Source organism: Brienomyrus brachyistius, chromosome 22 (genome assembly GCF_023856365.1).
Source record: "Brienomyrus brachyistius isolate T26 chromosome 22, BBRACH_0.4, whole genome shotgun sequence".
Taxonomy (NCBI): domain Eukaryota; kingdom Metazoa; phylum Chordata; class Actinopteri; order Osteoglossiformes; family Mormyridae; genus Brienomyrus; species Brienomyrus brachyistius.
Window position 1 is genome coordinate 2327023 of NC_064554.1, and position 18796 is coordinate 2345818.

Consider the following 18796-nt stretch of genomic DNA (forward strand, 5'->3'; position numbering starts at 1 on the left):
ATTTCGGGCGAATGCATATTTTAGATTTGGTATGTGTATATATATATAAATATCGGTATACTTAGATTTGCATACTGGCGCAGAGATTTCTGGGATTCCAATTATGCTGGCTGATTAAGGCTGGCATCTAGCTCCTGATGAGCAGGGAGGTTTTTGGATGACGGATGACAGAAGTGCATTAAAGCCCCGCATTTCGAGAGTCAATGCATTAGGGAGATAATTAAGCGAACACAAGGAAACAAGTCCAACTTATGTATAAAGAAAGCTGTCGGCCGCAGTATTTGGGATGCGAGATATTTTTGGGAGATTGCGTAATTCACAATTGTCTTAGAAGTGTATTAAATAGATGATTATACATTCTGTGATATGCATTTAGTTGACATACGAGTAATAGCGCAATAAGATGAATAATGTGTTACAATCGATTGACGTATTTCTGAGTCACTGTTTATTCACTTCGTATATTTTCTTTGTACGTTTTGCTCTTAGCAGACTATTGACCATGGCTGTTTGGAAGCGCTGGTTTTGCGGCCTATACCAACACGGATTTAGTCTAATTAACAATGTTAATTCGGTGTTTATATTACCGAGCACTCGTTGGTTATGCAAATTGTCTTCCTTACGGTAAGGCTGGCTTGTTGGGTTTATTTTTAAGCTCCCTACTAAACATACAGACTTGCTGCACTCTTAAATGGACTGCTATGTTACAAATTTAGTAAGAGCAGCCGAAAGCTAAACGATCTAATTGTTATAAAATCGTGTTTCTGATAGCATTTTAAGTGTGTCTTCTAACCTTGTGAACGTACTTTCGCTTCTTTTTGTGTGATTTTCACGCCTATTTGATTTGTACCAGTGCGGTGGCAGCTGAGAGCCCGTGGTAAAAAAAAAAAAAAAAAAACTCCCCAAACATCAGCCATCCCTATATTTGAAATGAAAGCCCTAGTTCAGTCCTCTATTAATGACGTTTATGTAACCAGTTGGTAATTTGATTTTTCTGTGGACAGAATGTCCCCCTCATAACACTGCAGGGTACCTACAGAAACCGAAGCTGGGCTGCAAAGACGCCCCAATACTGTCACCGTGCCCTTGAATGCTGAGGTTAGTCTTCAGACCTGCCCAGAATGACCATCCTTTCCAAACAGACAGCTTGCAGTTCCTGGAGCTGATGCTTCTCTGCATCGCTCTCTCACAGATCAACCCGGTGACCCAACCATGGCCACAGCAGTCAGACTCTTTCCTCTTTTGGTGTATGCCAGCTGCACCTTGAGGATTATGCCCTCTAATGGCGAGTAGCGACTCCGCGAGCTTTAGCGATGAAGAATCCCAGTGATGTTTGGGAGCCCAGTTCCTAAATTGTACAGATAAGGGCTCCAGCATTGCAGATAGAATCTGGCTGTTTTAACTACCATTTTCCATAAGAATAATTGAGGACTGTTGATTTCCTGTTTGAGCAAATGTTTTCAACTATTACGAAATATAATAGCTAAACATGTCTTTTGCAAATCGTGGGCTAAGTTTCAGTCCATTGGATTCATTCTCTGTGTCTCTGACAGGGTTTGTCAGTTTAAACTGCCTCCAAGAGAATCGCGGACTGCATGGCATGGATTCTGTGATTCAGTGTTGGGTGAAATCCGGCTATCCAAACGTGAGAATCGTGGCGGTGGTGTGGAGGAGGCTGGGGCTGTCCCCCCCCCTGCTCTCCTTCATCGGGGGCGTGCTAAAGCAGGGCCCCCGTTTCCAACTGGCAGAGCCTCGCTGGGATGAGGGCCGTGCCGTGGTGTCCCTGCTGGTGAGGGCCACCCGTGTGGCTGATGAAGGGCTTTACCATTGTTTGGTGCTGACGGACCATGGATACGCTGAGAAAACGGCACACCTGCGAGTCACAGGTACTGGTCCGCTTGTCCATAGAGCGGTGTAATGCCCATTGGGGATTACATCCGATCAGGGGACCCATCAGAGAAGGGATATGTAATGCAGAGTTTAATTTTATGCATGGGGGGCAGCAGTTGTAGTCAGTTTAAGCTCAGGGAAGCTGCTGTACTACCCGTGAATTCCTCCAGTAATACGCTATATTGTATAGATGGCTGAATATGGGCGAGTTACTTTGATCTAAAGTATCAGGATATGGCTGTTTGGGTCTGTACTGAAGCCTGGAGTAGCACTGTTCCTGGGGAGACCACCTAATCCATGTCGGGGGGGCACTATGAGCTACTTCAGACTTTACAAACTACTTAAAAATTGAAAGGGTCCCATTCTTGGCTAAAGGGTTCAGTTATTCATGCGCTTTGATTGGTTTGTTTCCTTGAAAGATTGAAAGACTTGTGTAGCTGTTTCGCATTAACATTAGTAGGAGACCAGTCAGTATACAGAACTCGGTGCTTAAGCAAAATCCGGGTCCTTTTGATTCAGTTGTTTAGTCTTATTGTAGCTTTTTACCTGATAATTTTACTCTTACTCTCTCGAGCGCTTTGCTAAGAAATGCAGATCCTCAGGCAGATGTCGCTAGCTGTTTATTTTTTTTACTCATAATGCGTTATTTGAGCATACATTCAACCCTTACCTTCAGCCATAACACGTGTGAGGACAGCTTTTCTGTTTTAAAACGGCTAGTAGCAGACGATGTACATCCCCCAGTAACTTATTTACATCTATGTATTTTTTAACACTGAGCAGTATTTTTATTGTGGTGTGCGTACTGGCTTTGCACTTTGGAGGTTTTGTAATATGTGTTCATGTCTTTGCACTTTTTGTGTTCCTTTGCTGCTCTATGCAGTTAGACATCTTCCCGGGATGAAAGAAGTGTATTTTATCAAAAGAGCAGTGTCCTGATTAAAAGGCAAAATCACTTTCAGGATGAGCGAGAAGCTGCTGTATAAATGAGTAAGGAAAATGACTGTCCTGCTCTAAAATGTTTGAGGTCTCTCTTCTGTGTTTCTTCTTGTTCCATGTACTCTCCCTCCAGCCAGGTACACTGGGCTAATCGTGTCCTCCGTCCCGGAGAGTAACATTCAAGACAAGACGGCAGTGGAAATGTTCTGCAATGCCCAGGGCGGTTATCCAAAGGGCGCCATCCGGTGGTTCGACCAGTATGGCACAGATTGGTCCCGCAGCGCTGAGACCGTGGCAAGAGAAACCGCAGACGGGCGCTTCGACATTGTCAGCAAGTTTGCTGTGAGGAGGGTGTCCTCCGCCTCCCCCAGGTACCGATGCTGCCTGCTCGACGGGGCTGGGGACAAGGAGGCCGAGGTTGAACTTCGTCTGAGCTTTGCTGTTCCAGGTACATCTCGGAATGCCCTTCTGGCCTGTAAGCTATTTCTGTACACTAGCTTTAAGGAACAGAGTGACAAAAATAATACACAATGATTACCATTCAGGAGGAACTTGTATAAATGAATAGCCGTAGTGTTGCCTTCTAGCTCCAGGGCTGAGGGTTGAAATCCTGCCCCAGCTCTTCATGATTAGTTTGTCACAAAGGTTTCCTCCTCCCAAGTGCTCCAGTTTCCCCCACAGCCTAAAGACATCTAGTTGGTACATTGGCATCTCTGAATTGCCCATATTGTATGATTGTGAGTCTGAGTGTGTGTGCGTGCTGTGGGGAGCACTACCATGTCCCATCCAGGGTGTATCCCAGCCTTTTGCCCTGTGCTGCCTTAGATGGACTCCAAGCTTTCCCAATGACCCTGACATGGATGGATGGATGGATAGATGGATGGATAGGTTGTGGTTGAAGGTTTGAGGACTCCTTACAGGTGGCTCCCTGCTGTGTAGTGCTTGTATAATTACCCTAAGTCAAATAAATAGCTGTATACATTGAATAACACAAAAAGTTATGTTGATTAGTTTGAGGGGGCGGCATGGTGGTGCAGTGGTTAGCATTCTGTCCTCACACCTCTGGGACCAGGGTTTCAGTCTCCGCCTGGGTCACATGTGTGCGGAGTTTGCATGTTCTCCCCTTGTCGTCATGGGGTTTCCTCCGGGTACTCCAGTTTCCCCCCCCACAGTCCAAAAACATGCTGAGGCTAATTAGAGTTAGCAAATTGCCCATGGGTGTGTGTGAGTGAATGGTGTGAGCCTTGTGATGGGTTGGTACCCCGTCCTGGGTTATTCTCTGCCTTGCGCCTCTATCTTCTGGGATAGGCTCCAGACCCCTCGCAACCCTGAACAGGATAGGCAGTTTCAGAAAATGGATGGATGATTAATTTGAGAAACACTTCCAGTAACCTCTTCCAGCACGAGGCAGGGAACAACTTCGGATGGGTGGCCAGCCTATCACAGGGGGCACACACACACCATTCACTCACACATGCACTCCTACGGGCAATTTAGCAACTCCAATTTGCCTCAGCATGTTTTTGGACTGTGGGAGGGGGAAACCGCAGGGTACCCGGAGGAAACCCCACGACGACATGGGGAGAACATGCCAACTCCACACACATGGAACGCAGGCGGAGAGTCGAACCCGAGTCCCAGAGGTGTGAGGTAACAGTGCTAACCACCGCACCACCCCTTCCAGTAACCTGTTATAAATAATCGGTTGAATTGAAATTTGAAATGTTTGCAGGTCAAGAAAAGGCAACAGCGGCAAGAAGGAGCTACAAAGCTGTTACAGCGAGCGTCATCGTCCTGGGGTCACTGGTCTGTGGTTTTCTGGTCCTCGTTCTCCTTCAGAGGAGCGAGAGCTGTGCTGCAGGTGAGGAGCCTGTGATCGGCGTGGGGAAGCGGAATCTACTTCTTCCTCTGAACACGGCCTTCCATTTTGCATCCTTTCTTCATCCATCCTCATCACCTCGAAACAACACCTCACTTCAACTTCAGCTCTTATCCATCGTTTTCAGTTCAATTTGCGGTTGTGGGAATTCTTACATAGCATGGCATAGATGACCTTGATGTGATCCTGATCCCACCATCTGCTGTCCTTAGCTCAGCGGCACTTTGATGAAGAACCTGTCAGGGTGACAGACGGTAAGTTTCAGGCATTTTGAACGTCTTTCCTCAATAGCATCACATGGATCATTCAAGTCCTTAACTTACAAACTGAAGCAACTGTGATCATAGGAATCAGCTGAGGATCCTACAGGATGTAACGTTTATTTTTTGAACAGGTATGGGCAATATAGAAGAAAATCATACAGACCCTTAAAAATGCATCGTCAATACCCAGTGGATGTATAGACCCTTGAGAAGATCACTGCTAAAGTTGGCATATTTCAGTCTCCCAAGTAAATTCTGCTCTGTCCTGAAGGGGATTGTTTCGATAAGCATGTCTTTTCAATCTCGAGAGGGAATTTCCTTATTCAGGCATCGGGTGTGAGGCTACAGGATTCGATTTTTTTTTTTTTCCATTTCCTGTCTGCCTTCATTTTTAGGCCTGTTTCAAGTGTTGGGTTAAAATTTTGAATTAAACTCTGTAACGTTGGCTGTCTTTCCGTCAGTCCATCTTTTAAGTGCTTATCCGGGACCATAGTGTGTGAGGCTGCGGGGGTACACCCTAGATGGGATGCCGGTCCATTTTATGGAACATTTCATCATATTTACATTCACTGGGCAATTTAGAGACACCAGTACCTGCATGTCAGCACAGCCACATACGGCACAGAAGAGGGATAATGGTACCAGACATCCACATATCCAGATGGTGGGCGCCATCTGAACTGAAGTCCTGGTTCTGTCTCATGGAAGTGTGACGTCGTTGATGATGCTTACGAACGATGTCGTCGTGGGTGCGACCCACGACGTATCGACTAACACAGAGCTCGGTGCACAGTGCTGCTCGTAGCACTGGATCGCTAACGGACTATGACCACAGTTTCCACCTCGCTAAAACGGTGAATTGTTTTGTATAATGCTGGTATGCCGGGGGCTGCTGTTTTACCTTGGACCCACAGAGGTTTTTTTCCATTTACTCAGGAGTTCTTAGTTCCTCTCCTCCCCTGTCATCTGACTTTCACTTCCACGTGCCTTGTCGTTGATTCGCGCACCATTTCGTATAAACGGTGCCGTAATAGATTGCGGCGCTCTTGTGAAGTGCTTTGGGGCAACTTGTGAAAGGCACTATATTAAAATAAACTGAATCGAATTGAAAAAGTGGTAAGTTACTGCTTGTTATTGGGATGTAGCTCTTACCATATTAACACAAGGTTTCATGCGCTGAATGCAATGTGGGAAAACTGAAGATGCGAACGTAACTAGTGCAAATATATAAATATATATATACACACACGTATATTTAAAATATATATTTTTGCCTTTATGATTTTAATGTGTTGGCGCAGTTGTGCAAGTTATTTTAGTTAAATAATGATTGAAACGTTTTGGATGGTAGCCTTTGTAAAGTAATAAGCAGCGGCTCTGTTGCGCTTTGGGGAGGAAAAAACAAAGGTCTTCGACCCAAACGCTCCCAGGCTGATCTGAACTTGGGACAGGCGGTAACTGCCAGTCTCCGCTGAATGGCAGTGCTAGTGTCTGTATCGTGCGCTTCTTATTCAGTCGTTACTGCACCAAGGTACTCCTTGGGTAGTACAATCGTCTGAAAACGCCGTTACTGGGCACTGAGAGAGCATCTGCTGGGGACTAAAGCGTTTTTCTTTAACCGAAGGAAGAGTATGTACTAGTATTGATTTTTCTTGTTCTATTCTTCACCATCTACTTCAGTGGTTTCTGAGATTTTATTATATATGAAACATATATAGTGTATTTACTCTCGTAAACTAGTGTTTACTATACAAGGTGTTTTACCAGCAAAATATTTGTGTTTCTTTTTTTTGTATTTCCTGGAAATGTTCATGCCGCAAACTGAAATAATTCGCTAGACTGGCTGCAGGGCGACGTTCGCTGGCCGAACAGCTTCACCCGCCTGCTGCTGTTTGCCTTCCCACTTAATGCGATGGGAGCCTCTCGGGAGTGTCTCATTTTACTCGTATTTTATCTCCTAACCCTGTCTAGTAAAGGTGAGTATGAAAATATCGCTATTTTGTCTTTTTGCTTATCGTTGTTTCATTTTTCATATATATATTTTAAAATATGTATTGTTGTAATGCGTTTTAAATGGACTTTAAGAATCCTTTAAGATTTTAAAATTTAAAAATATATTTTAAAGTCATAAGTTGAAAAACAGTTTGTAAACTAGTGCAAAATTCATTTAAGATAAATATGTAGCATTGTTTAAAATGTATGAAGTGTACTGAAGTATTTTTAAATAATCCATCTATTTCTGTCCCGCTTTCACCCTGCATTATGTATAGCTGATGTCTATATGCGTCAGTGTGATTGATTGTATATATCCGTTACCTGAATGATAATCCCGGAGTTTCATTGCTATCCACAGCGCAAAAGAAGGTTTTGTACCTGAGGCCGGGAGATGGGTTTTCCATCAATTGCTCAGACAGTGTTCTGGACATTAAGTCAGTAAATCTGTATAAAGAGGACACCCATTTGTTATCCTACAATGGGTCATCTGATCCTATGCGGGAAGCCAGCAGAGTGAGAATCTCGGGGAGCCTACGGAACCTCAGCTTCACGCTGACCGAAATAAACGACTTTGACTCTGGAATTTACCTCTGCAAATATGAATCTCCAAGCGGCGCCTCGTACGGTCGTGTCACGCTAGTTGCGGTCAGCGGTAAGTTTATTCCGATGCCGACCTAAAAACTTTCACAAAAATACGAAGAAATACATATGCAATACCAAATTACAAATTCTGCAGCCTGCAGTGCCATACCAATAGTATTAATCCCCAGCAAATTTTCTTTTCTTTTGGGAAAATATTTACTATCCTGGTCATGCGCCCAATCCTATATTACGGTAATAGATTTCGGCAAAGCTCGTGAATTCAGCTACAAGTGTTCGGGTTTTATTATTATGTGAATGCTGTGCATTTAAATACTTAAGACTAATGCGAAAAATAAAAGACAAAAACTGCTGTAGACACTGCATATATACACATGCAAGAGGCAGAGACTGAGAATAAAGCGACGAAGTGTCAGATTGCCGGAGCGTAATGTTACTACATTTAATGTGCCGAACAGATGAATCTCCGTGCAGCCCTGCCCATTCAAGTGATTCAGCTGCTGGTAGGTGTCAGACTCGTTCTGCAGTCCTTTATTGTAGCCGTTTGACGTAACTGCTCTGAAACATTGTTCACTTCAGTCGGAAAATGCTTAATGTCGCTATTGACATGCATAAAAACATGATCGACATACGTTTGTTTTTCTGTTTATTGTGAATCTCAGGTGACCAAGGAATGTTCCTCATCCTGACCACTGTGTTCTCAGTGTCGTCTGTCTTCATATATGTAGCCATATTCATCATCTGGCTCATTACTAAGGTGATTATTACTAGGTGAAGAGAGGTGAAATACGGTGCCTATACTTAGCTGTGCGTTTTAAATTCTGTGATGTCTTCGTTGATTTATTTGACAGGTGAAGAAGTGCCGCGCGAGAACGGCGCCGGGCAGATGTCCCGACAGCGTTTATGAAGTGATGCAGTTGCACGTGAGAGGTGCTGAAGCTTAGAAACGCTAGCAGGCAAAACTGTAGGTGGCAGATTATACAGCTGCAATCTGCAGCAGCAATAGTGCTGACAACAGAAAGTTTAAAGCTAAGTACGCGTTAGGAACATCTGATGCATTACCTGTTACATTACCGTATTACAGAACAATCATTCTGGGACAAACCATATCTTGTTTTTTTCATCCTGTTTTCTACTAAAATATGTCCATTTTAATATAAGTAAGGCAAAATAATAAAAGCGTAAAAGAATATAGATGGGTTGAGTTCTTCCTTGTTTTTAACATATGCCATTTTCAATTTGTGTGTACAAAAGGCATCATAGGTCCCAGAAGACCTGTGTGAGAAATATTGCAATAGGAAGTGGAAAAAGAATAGTTTGTCCAATTCATAATTACTTGTCCTAGTTAACGTTGCAGGGATCCTAGATCCTGTTCCTCTGGTAGCAGAAGACCAGAAGTGGACATTTCCAGTCCAGAACGTAAAAATCCAGATCAAGATTTTGTTTGAACCATCTAGTCAAAAAGTTTCAGTCACAGAGTGCTCAGCTAGTTGGTTGAAAAAAAAACTTGTTCTGGATTTTTACGTTCTGGACCGGAAATTTCCACCTTGGCAGGGGGCACACCCCGAACGGGGTGCCAGCTCATCGCAGAGCATGTACAGTCATACACTGTGAGCAATGTAGAGATGCATGTGTTTGGAATGAAGCCAGAAACCCACACAACATGCAAACTCCACACACACACACATACACTCTGTTGTGTAATCATATCTTTTTGGGGACCGCTCATTCATTTCTATGGGAAAAATGCTAATGCTAATTATGACAAGCTTAACTCCTACCCAGCATTAACCATAAGTAACCAAACGAAATACAAGAGTTTTTTGCATTTTTAGTTATTTCATTGCAGTCACAGATTTTTATAAAATAGAGTTTTCCCATATGGGGACCGTTTTTACTGGTTGAAAAAAACGGATATTCATCATGTTGTGGGGGCATTTGATCCCCACAAGGTAAATTGTACCTGGACCACACATGCAGTCACAATGCTGACAAATATGAAAAATGCTGGAATAATGACTTCTAGGAGTTTTAAAGTGTAAAGGATGAAATCGCCATCTAAGATAAGATAAGATTGCCTTTATTAGTCCCATGGGTGGGAAATTTGCGTTTTACAGCAGCAAAGTGGACAGTGCAGCAGAAATAAGCAGAATGCAGAAAAAATGCTGAAAAAAAACAAGTATCAAACAATAGAAATAAGAAATATAAATAAAATACAATACAATATATACAATACAATACAATACAAGATGGTATGTGCCTTAGTGTTTGTTGTGAAGTCTGATGGCAGATGGAAGAAAAGACCTGCGGTATCTCTCTGTCGCACACCTTGGATGCACCAGTCTGTCGCTGATGGAGCTGCTCAGTACTGATAGTGTGTCCTGTAAGGGGTGGGAGATGTCCTCCAACAGGGAATGTAGCTTAGCCAACGTTCTCCTGTCGCTCACCACCTCCACTGAGTCAAGGGGACCTCCCAAGACAGAGCTGGCTTTTTTAATCAGCCTGTTCAGTTTTCTCCTCTCCCCAGTAGAGATGCTGCTGCCCCAGCAGACCACAGCATAGAAGATGACTGACGCCACCACAGAATCATAATAGGTCTTCAGGAGTGGCCCTTGCACTCCAAAGGACCTCAGTCTGCGTAGCAGATACAATCTGCTCTGACCTTTACTGTAAATAGCGTTTGTATTGTGGGTCCAGTCCAGTTTGTTGTTCAGATGAACACCTAGATACTTGTAGGAGTCAACAATCTGAATGTCCATCCCCTGGATGTTGATTGGTGTGGATGGAGGATGTTTGTGCCTGAGAAAATCCACTACCAGTGGATCTAAGGCAATGTTTCCGAATCCGGTGCTCTGGGACCCGCAGCCAGTCTAAGTTTTTTCTCCCTCCCAGCTCCTGAAAATCATGGACTGTCTGCAGGTGCCCCAGAACCGGATTGGGAAACACTGGTCTAACATCATAATGCATTTTTTCTTATTTCTACTGGCATAGGTGACAGCTTGGTGACTTATGGTATGAGTACATGCTTGCTCTGAAGCGGAGGTCAGAAGTGGTGTATAATGGTGGGTGGGGACTTCCTCTTGGGTGAAAGTATGGCTGAGAATTGAAACCGTCTTGACTCAACAGCAGTCATCGGAGACATCTGACCTCGAATCCGGCAGCAAATACCCTGTAATATTCTGAGGAGTGACTTCTTACCTCTGCTCTTAGTGCTTCTCTTAACTGCTCTTAAATTGTATCTCTCCATTACATGAATGTGGCACCATAGTTTGCTTTTATCATTTCTTTTGGTAGATAACACTGCTACACATGATTTCTGATCTTTTGCAAAAAAGCATGTTTTTCTACTTAATTTTGATGTTCCGATTTCAAAAATTACATCCATGCTATATTTGATGAAATTACCTGTAGCGTAAAAATTTTCATATATACCATGCACAACTAAATCACCAGGACTCAATTTTTATGTTTTATGTCAGATATTAACATTAGTGCTGGCTGTACCTTAAACTGTAGTGCGTCGCTTATTATAAAGATATTATAAGCACCACAGCGGGTGTATATATGAAATGCTGTTCATCTAAATTAAGTTCTGTTGATTTCCCAGATGAATTTTCCTCCCTCTGTGGAAGCTACACTGTACAGCAGGGGTGTCAAACTCCAGGCCTGGGGGGCCGGAGCCCTGCACATTTTTGGGTTTCCCCTCATTTAACAAACCTCATTCGGGTCCTTGTTTTAATTACCACACAGCTCTTGAGCTGAATCATTTGTGGTGGAACAAGATAAAAAACTCAGCTACACAGGGCTCCGCCCCCAGGACTGGAGTTCGACACCCCTGCTCTACAGAGACAAAGAGAAAAAGCACCTAGTACAGTACTCAAGACGTGGGGGCGGGGGTTGTGGCTCAATACTGAGGCAAGGGTGAGAAAAAAATCACTTAATTTTGATATTCCAACGATCTGGCGTAAACCCAAAAATCATGTTGAGGATTGTTACTTCTGCATAGTAAATATTCAGTTTAATTTGTTTTTACATAGTGTCGTTCACAACAGAATCGCCCCAAGGTGCTTTAGATGGAAGTGTGATTACATTACATCAGTAAGAGAGAAGATGAGATGTCAATGTCACGCCCAGCTCGTGCGATCCTTGTGTGTGCCACGCACCCCTGATTATCCACGTGTGCTTCCCTGATCTTACCCAGCTGTGTCTAGTTATTTTGCTCCGTCTTGTGTATTTCAGTCCGCGTCTTGCCCTGGTTCCTTGTCTGTCATTGATGTTGGTCTGCGTGAGATGTTTCCTGCTCTGCTTGTTCCCAGTAAATCCCCGTTTGCCCGACTTTGCCTGCCTCCTGCCTGCTTACCTGCTCGTTCGCCTTACCCGTGTTCAGCGAACGTGACAGTCAGCATGATGGTGGACTATTGCTGGATGTTAGAAAAGGTGATGAGGGATACAAAAGAAAATGGAACGTTTCTGTCCGTAGAAACGCTCACTGTAGTTGGACATGAAAACCATACTGATGTGGCTTATTGCTATGCGTATGATTCAACTGTCGCTGTGAACTCCTGAAATCATTTGTATCGTCAATCAGTTTTTGCAAAATAAAACTGATCAAGTTTGAAAATACAATGTTATGTGCAGTCTCAAGCCTATTCTGGTATTGTTTTATAAATTTTATTTATGACATTTTATTTAATAACTCTTAAAAGTTATTGAAGTTTTTTTTAGTACCACGTTAAAATTAACATTTGATTTGTGAAAAATCCTGACATTATAGCCAAATTTCAGCTACTTATTTGAAATCAGCACGTAAAAATTGCATAGAATCACCTTCAGACACTTTGTTTTCCAGAATGCATAGCAGTGTAATTAAGTCAGTCAGTACAAAAGCATCTTTGCAAGTTTTGCACGTTGGCCTGAATGCAGTATGTAAACATGTTGATTGTGGTTTTTGAGGCCCTTCTCAGCTGACAGGACGTGGGCAGTTTCTCATGTAAAGACCTTCAACAATAGAATAAAAACCATTTTCCAAGTTGCCTTTTGCCAATTAAGACGTAAATTTGAGAAATGAAAATTTCATAGTACATAGACGCATTTTCAAATTATTTTTGTATGATTCTGGTCTGGGTGCCACGTGGTTTGTCAAGTAGCACTGTTGTAACAATTAAAGGAGTCTGTATCACAGAGCAGGATTTGTTGCTTAGCTGGATAACTTCTTAGATTTAAGGTACCCCCGTTGAATTGCATGACTTTATCTTCATATACTTGTATTTGCATTTAGCCCAGACTACCTTAAATCCAGTACGGTAGGTAGACTTTACCGTATTGTGCTTTGCAAAAACGAGCACACCCGGGACAGGATGCAAAGATTGTCATCAAAGCAGCGCAAATATACACGCAAAGTATTTCGGCTGTAGAAAGCATATGTCAACATGAAATAAAGCAAAATCCCGGGAATTTCAGATGTTTTATGTACCAAAACGTCTAGCAAGAAGAGAATGGATGGTTACCCTATTGTAGATTTCTTAAATTACTTTAATTAATCATGTATTTTAATAATAACATTAAATCTGACTCACGACTATGTACTGGATAGACAGCCATCGAAGATGGATCTGTGGATGTGTAACAATGCATTTTGTAATAATTTTGTTAAAATGTAACAAATTTTCATTACATGCGATGTTATTACATAATTACACACCGTGTAACAACGTATTATTATTATTATTATTATTATTATTATTATTATCTCTTCGTCATCATTATTCATTATTCATTATCATCTTCTTCATTATTATTATTACCATCATTCAATCTGTTGCATTCTGTCGAGTTATTACTGCAGCTATTAATGCAGCACTAATTCAGTATTTTTATATAATGCGTTGTGACAGGATGTGAATTGTTAAGTTATTAATTAAAAATCCTGCTCAAAAGCAAAAACAAAGCCCTACGTGTATTAGAAACTTGTTTTATGATTCTCAGAAGACAGACGGGCATTTCAAATAGTCGAAACAAGGGATGTACCAACAAAATAAAATGAACGTTTTACTGAACTCTTTCCTTATGAGCGAGCTGATACCGTAATGTTATGTCTACGAGTGCACCCAAAAGTTTAAGCGCTGATGATTTGACCTTTGTGAGAGGTGATGATTTGAGCTTTGGCTGTGGTACGCTGTAAGGCGCTCTACAAACTTTTTTTTCAAATTCCACTCACGATGAGGAATAACACACATAGTGTTGGGGAAGCTTCTTTTGAACAAATTACTGCTTTAATGCAGTAGTTAGCTACACTACAAGCCACAGAGATTTACATCAAAGCTATTTATATTACGAATATCTACTTTTTGACAGTGTACTGTCAAATCGCAATAAGGTTTCAGAAAAGTTACCTTTGTGCTCCTATGCATTTTAATTAAAGTGTTTAAAATCACTTTAACACCTATCCAGAAAATCCTGGTAGTTGAAAATACCCGTCTTCGTAAAGATTGAAATAATAAGATGAATTCTGGGGACAGCTAAGCTATGAGAAGTTTATTTTCAGATCGACATACAGCCACGATCTGTTCCAACTGACCGGTCATAAGTTGATTTAGTTGTAAGTCGGTCCTTTATTTTATATGCAAAAATTATCTTAGGTTATATATGAGTATTGTATAATACTGTATAATAAAATATCATCTTTAGGTTATATTCTTTGCTGTTTTTCACCTTTTTCACTAATTGCAATAAGCTGATACCCAACACTTTGTGTGTGTGTATATATACATACATACCCACACACGCACACACAACCGCAAGGGCATTCCCAGTATGTACAGTGATTGAGACAGTCATTATGTTTATCCTGTGGTGCAAGATTACTGACCTGATAAGTGTTCATTCTTTCTACGTGGTATGATACTGCATTTTCCTCCATGAGCTAAACACCAGATTATCAAACTTATTACGGAAGCAGGGTGTCTCGGCCTTCTAACTGAGTGGAGACATGGCTTGGGTTTATTTTGATTCCAAATGACTGCAGTGTGAGGTAGTGTGTAGGTTAATATCCGGTCTGCATTTGGAAGGTCACTGGTTAGCAGATAATAACACCAGAGTGATAACCTTCCCTGATTCAGGCAGTAGCTGACCCTGATCTCTCAACTGCACATCATATTGGATGAAAGCATCTGGAAATATATACTCAGCTCTACCAAAGAAAAGTCAAGGTTAGTAGCAGGGGCACTGAAAGGTGGGGGGGGGGGGGGGGGGGGTTTGGGGTGGTGATATGCTTTCACGGGGGGCGGTGCCCGTGGTTAGGAATAAATGTCACAATCTGCCATACACCATGCGGCCACTAGGGGTCAGTTTCTACACAATTAACCTTCTTATTTTTTAAAATATCCTCAGTTGGAATGTTTTTGCAATTAAATTAATTGACAGTAGTATGCTTACATTACTTTGACTACAGGAAAAGCACAATATGAAAATAGGATTTAATTTGGCACACGCTACATATGACGGTTTGTTGAAATATAGAAGGTCCCGTTTGTAAGAGGATGTAACTAGTTTTAAATTGTCTGTATATTGGGAGAAATGCGAAGTTTGTACGGTCTATCTCCGAAGTTAACCAGAATAGCTTCAGATCTGGCAACGTGTTCCAGCAAATCCAGTCAGTGACAGGGAAACCACAGTCTTTAAAAGCTCGCCAGCACTGACACGTCATCGCCATTGTCCGGCGTTATGGTCATTTTCACAGAGCGGATGAAAAATACAGTCGAAGACGTCGGTATTTATGTGAGCTCCGTTCCCAGGCCAGAAGATTACAGGGCACGTTATACGGGCCGTGTCTGTACAAACGGCGTGGTCCTGGGTAGCTGCTGACTGGGCCGCACTGACTCACACTCCGCTTGATTCAGATGGAGAAGCCTGCTGATTGGCTTTGGCTGGTGCCAGGAGGACGCGAGGCACCAGGGCCTCGAGGAGGAAGCTGACGGTGCGGTGATGGAGACAGCGTCATCTTTGGGCTGATGCATGGCATACCTTCTATATGTTATCTGTCAACACCTATACGCACGCCGCATGCTCTTACATGCAAGTCTCTCTGCTCTTTATTAACCCCGTTAATAATGCTAATATTTATGGATAGAAACCTGTTACATCATATTCCGCTGCATGCTGTTCATGTGGAATTAACTTTTCTTGGAAAAAGTAAATGTGCTTAGTCCACCAAATTTAGTTGCGAGCTCTCCATTTGTCCCTCTAATCTCTTTCGTGCTACTATATGCTTGTGCCATAAATACCCATTGCTAAAATACTTTTAATTTAGTGTTAATCGCCAATAGTCCCTTATTACTGGGCTACTGATGATCTGTTTAATGTTAATCTGTGTTCAATAGCCACTATGCCACCTGTGATTATATCAAAACGGATTTTGTGTGTAGATATTTCTATCTTAATTAGAAAGCAAAATCACGTTGCGCATAATTAGCACTGATTACCTCAGTGAATATGGTTTTTTTTTCTCCGCATAAGTATTGTAACTGCGTGATACTAGTTCGTATTCATTAACCATGTAGTTAACAAAATTGCTTAAAGGAGCTATCGCAGCTACATGGTTTACCTGGTTTAAACTATAACCTCCTTAAAATGCCGACCTGGAAACCAGGACAAAACGTAAGCAACTTGGGATTTTTCTTTATTGAGAGAAGGATTACTGTACAGACAGGTCCCGCCTCAAAATAGGATGTGCGTAAAAAGGTCAGGTACAAGCCTGTCCACGCTCCTGATTTTTCTTTTTGTCGGCACGCAGACAGTTCAATTAGTTGAAGTGCCCAATTCATTTATAAGTACAGGTTAAATGACAATGAACTTTGTTCGACCAAGTGCGGATCAGTAAAGTACTCCGTGCACAGAGGTGTCTCCGGGAAAGCACGCAGAATGAACAAAGGAAACTTTCACGAAAATTAATACAGCACCGCCAAGTTGCTTTTGGAAATCTGAGCATTTAATGAAGACGATTATACTCAAGAATACTGTGTTTCTGGAAAATTAAAAGAAAAGTGAAATCAGATCTTAAAGTTTCTTCTTCACTACGATCAAGACGGAACATGAGGAAATCGGGATATACAGGTGCCGTATTTGGCTGGAAAGATATGCGTTTGTATATTTATTTATACTTTGGCTCATTTTGAAACGTGCTCGGTGTTAATGAACTCAGTGCCGGTAAAAGTAGTTGTTCCGATCCTGGGGTGCGTTGACCTCCGAGCCGCGTACTTTGCGCAGACGGACATGCAGGGGGAAGCAGGCGTGTTACTAATACGCTGTAGCTCTCCATTGGGAATGAATACGCGCCTAAGCGAAATCACAGCCTACGGGGATCGGCGTGCTGCTCAGCTGTCCTCATCATACGCGATTTTTATTCTAAGGACACTATTTTGCTTTGCATTTATTTATTGTTCATTTTCTGTTGCCTGACATTTTCTTCCTTAACCCATCTTTTCATTTATATACTTGGCAATTATATGCATAAAGTTTATACCCGTTTGTACTCGTTGCCATCCAGAATATCTTGTAGCCTACTTTATGCGTCACCAGTTGTGAAATCTTTTCGCAAACTAGCAGAACAAACGAGAGCTTTGCGGTTTTGTGGTGTAAACGGTATATTATGTTTAATAGTAGTCTGAATTCTGAATTTGGATTAAACTGCTGACAAACTAGTTATCCCAGTTGCAACTTACTCTGACTAATGACATTTTTACCATATTAAATTTCTGGTTAAAAGTTAGCATTGGTTGAAATAAGTAGATCACGGAAAGTTAAGAGAGGGAAACGTTTGATCCGACGTCTGCATATAAACAAAGTTCTAGCAAGACAAGTAGAAGCAATTAAAAAGAAAAAGATCACCTTAATTTCAGAACATTAGAAGCCTTTACGTTAAAGGGCAGGTTTCTTCCACTGGATATTTACGAGTGTAATAGTTAACCTTTTCCTTTGAGATGTGCAGCTGTTTTATGTTGATTAGACTTGAGCTCAGGTCTTCGCACCGTGCGAAAGCAGGAATGCTGGGCTTTCCCGATACTGCCTGAGTCACCTTCGCATGTCGTTCTGCATTGTCTGAGCGAAGGCATGCTGGATCTTGCAAAGATCTCACTACTTCTCCTCCGATGCGCATAACTGAAGACTGGGATTTGCACGGTCCTAAACAGATAAGCAAGTATCAGCTAGCATAAGGGGTAGCTAAATTTCCCTTTTAACACTTTGCCATGGGTCTCGGTGTTCCTGTGGCCGGTCATGTGATTGATGGCCACTGGTTCCGATAGCCTGACACACCCACGGGTACCTGTAGTCAACCATTAACTCATATGTGAGTAATAAATGCCGGGAGCAGTGTCTCAGGACAGCGGAAAACCGCGTTACGAACCCACTTCATACGCTACAGTATTTAACTTAGCCTTGGCTGTGGAGATTTTTTTCGTTTACGAACATTTAACTAAGAGGGAAAAGATATACAAATTCACGCTTTAACATTAGTCTTATTTAGTGTTTTGGTACTTCATGTTGTACTTTCCTGATTTTCCGACTTATGTGTTTGAGTTTATCTGAATACTGTTTTTCCTTGTATTACATGCCGTGAATGCGGTATCAAAGGGGGTGAGAAAAATGTTTCGGCCTAGTGAGGCAGTTACCACGTGTCCAGTTTGTAAGCTCATCGTGAATGTAATATTACTCAGTTTATTTGACTAACGTAGAGTCGGATTGGAATATTATAGCAAAACTATTTTCAACAGTTCTCTGCAATATGGGGACTGACAAGGATATGTCACTTAATTTGTTTCTGAATAACACGAGCTGGAAATGAATCATTTGTCAAAATCACCTTTTCGTGTGGGGCATGTTTCCCGTGTTGGCACGCCACCTTGACGTGTACTTAAGCAAGTTCTTTGCCTGGATAATAATGCTGCAACATTACAAGACTGTCTCAACATGTAATACCAACCCCCAGCATCTGAAATGTCATTTATGGAAGGGTTGCGAAACTTAGCAGAGAAGAGCACACGTAAGTGTTGAAACAGGCTTCATATAACTGCAAAACAATGAATGCAGTGAAGTTAAGAGACAGTGGTGATTTAGTATTAATCCGCTCTTCGGCCAAGTCCCCACCCAGGAGCTGCCTGCTGGCAAGCGGGACCTGCTTCGCCTTTATTTGTTCACAGCTGATAGGTCGTCTCCTCATTGGTCAATAGGTCAT

At 42.1% G+C, this 18796-nt stretch overlaps 2 protein-coding genes across 4 annotated transcripts in view; both read left to right on the forward strand.

Moving 5' to 3' along the window:
* The first annotated feature begins 85 nt into the window (after positions 1-85).
* LOC125717681 (CD276 antigen-like) lies at positions 86-8758 on the forward strand. Of its 3 annotated transcripts, none has more exons than XM_048990862.1 (12): positions 89-715; positions 1005-1098; positions 1193-1886; positions 2963-3277; positions 4562-4690; positions 4921-4962; positions 5103-6087; positions 6810-6947; positions 7325-7618; positions 8025-8069; positions 8229-8323; positions 8418-8758. In XM_048990862.1, exons 3-7 carry the CDS (start codon positions 1490-1492, stop codon positions 5138-5140), a joined length of 921 nt encoding a protein of 306 aa, XP_048846819.1. In that variant the 5' UTR covers positions 89-715; positions 1005-1098; positions 1193-1489; the 3' UTR covers positions 5141-6087; positions 6810-6947; positions 7325-7618; positions 8025-8069; positions 8229-8323; positions 8418-8758. The 3 variants fall into 3 exon arrangements, with proteins under 3 accessions (XP_048846820.1, XP_048846819.1, XP_048846818.1); XM_048990861.1 differs by having other exon boundaries at positions 89-624; XM_048990863.1 differs by lacking the exons at positions 5103-6087; positions 6810-6947; positions 7325-7618; ... (1 more) ...; positions 8229-8323; positions 8418-8758 and having other exon boundaries at positions 86-624; positions 4836-4926.
* Positions 8759-16274: 7516 nt separating this feature from the next.
* The window catches only part of LOC125717696 (septin-9-like), a 36758-nt gene continuing 34236 nt past the window's right edge, over positions 16275-18796 (forward strand). The window contains exon 1 of the mRNA XM_048990900.1: positions 16275-16677. Coding sequence (XP_048846857.1) covers positions 16656-16677 — 22 coding nt within the window. The 5' untranslated portion in view covers positions 16275-16655. The remainder of the gene's footprint in view (positions 16678-18796) is intronic.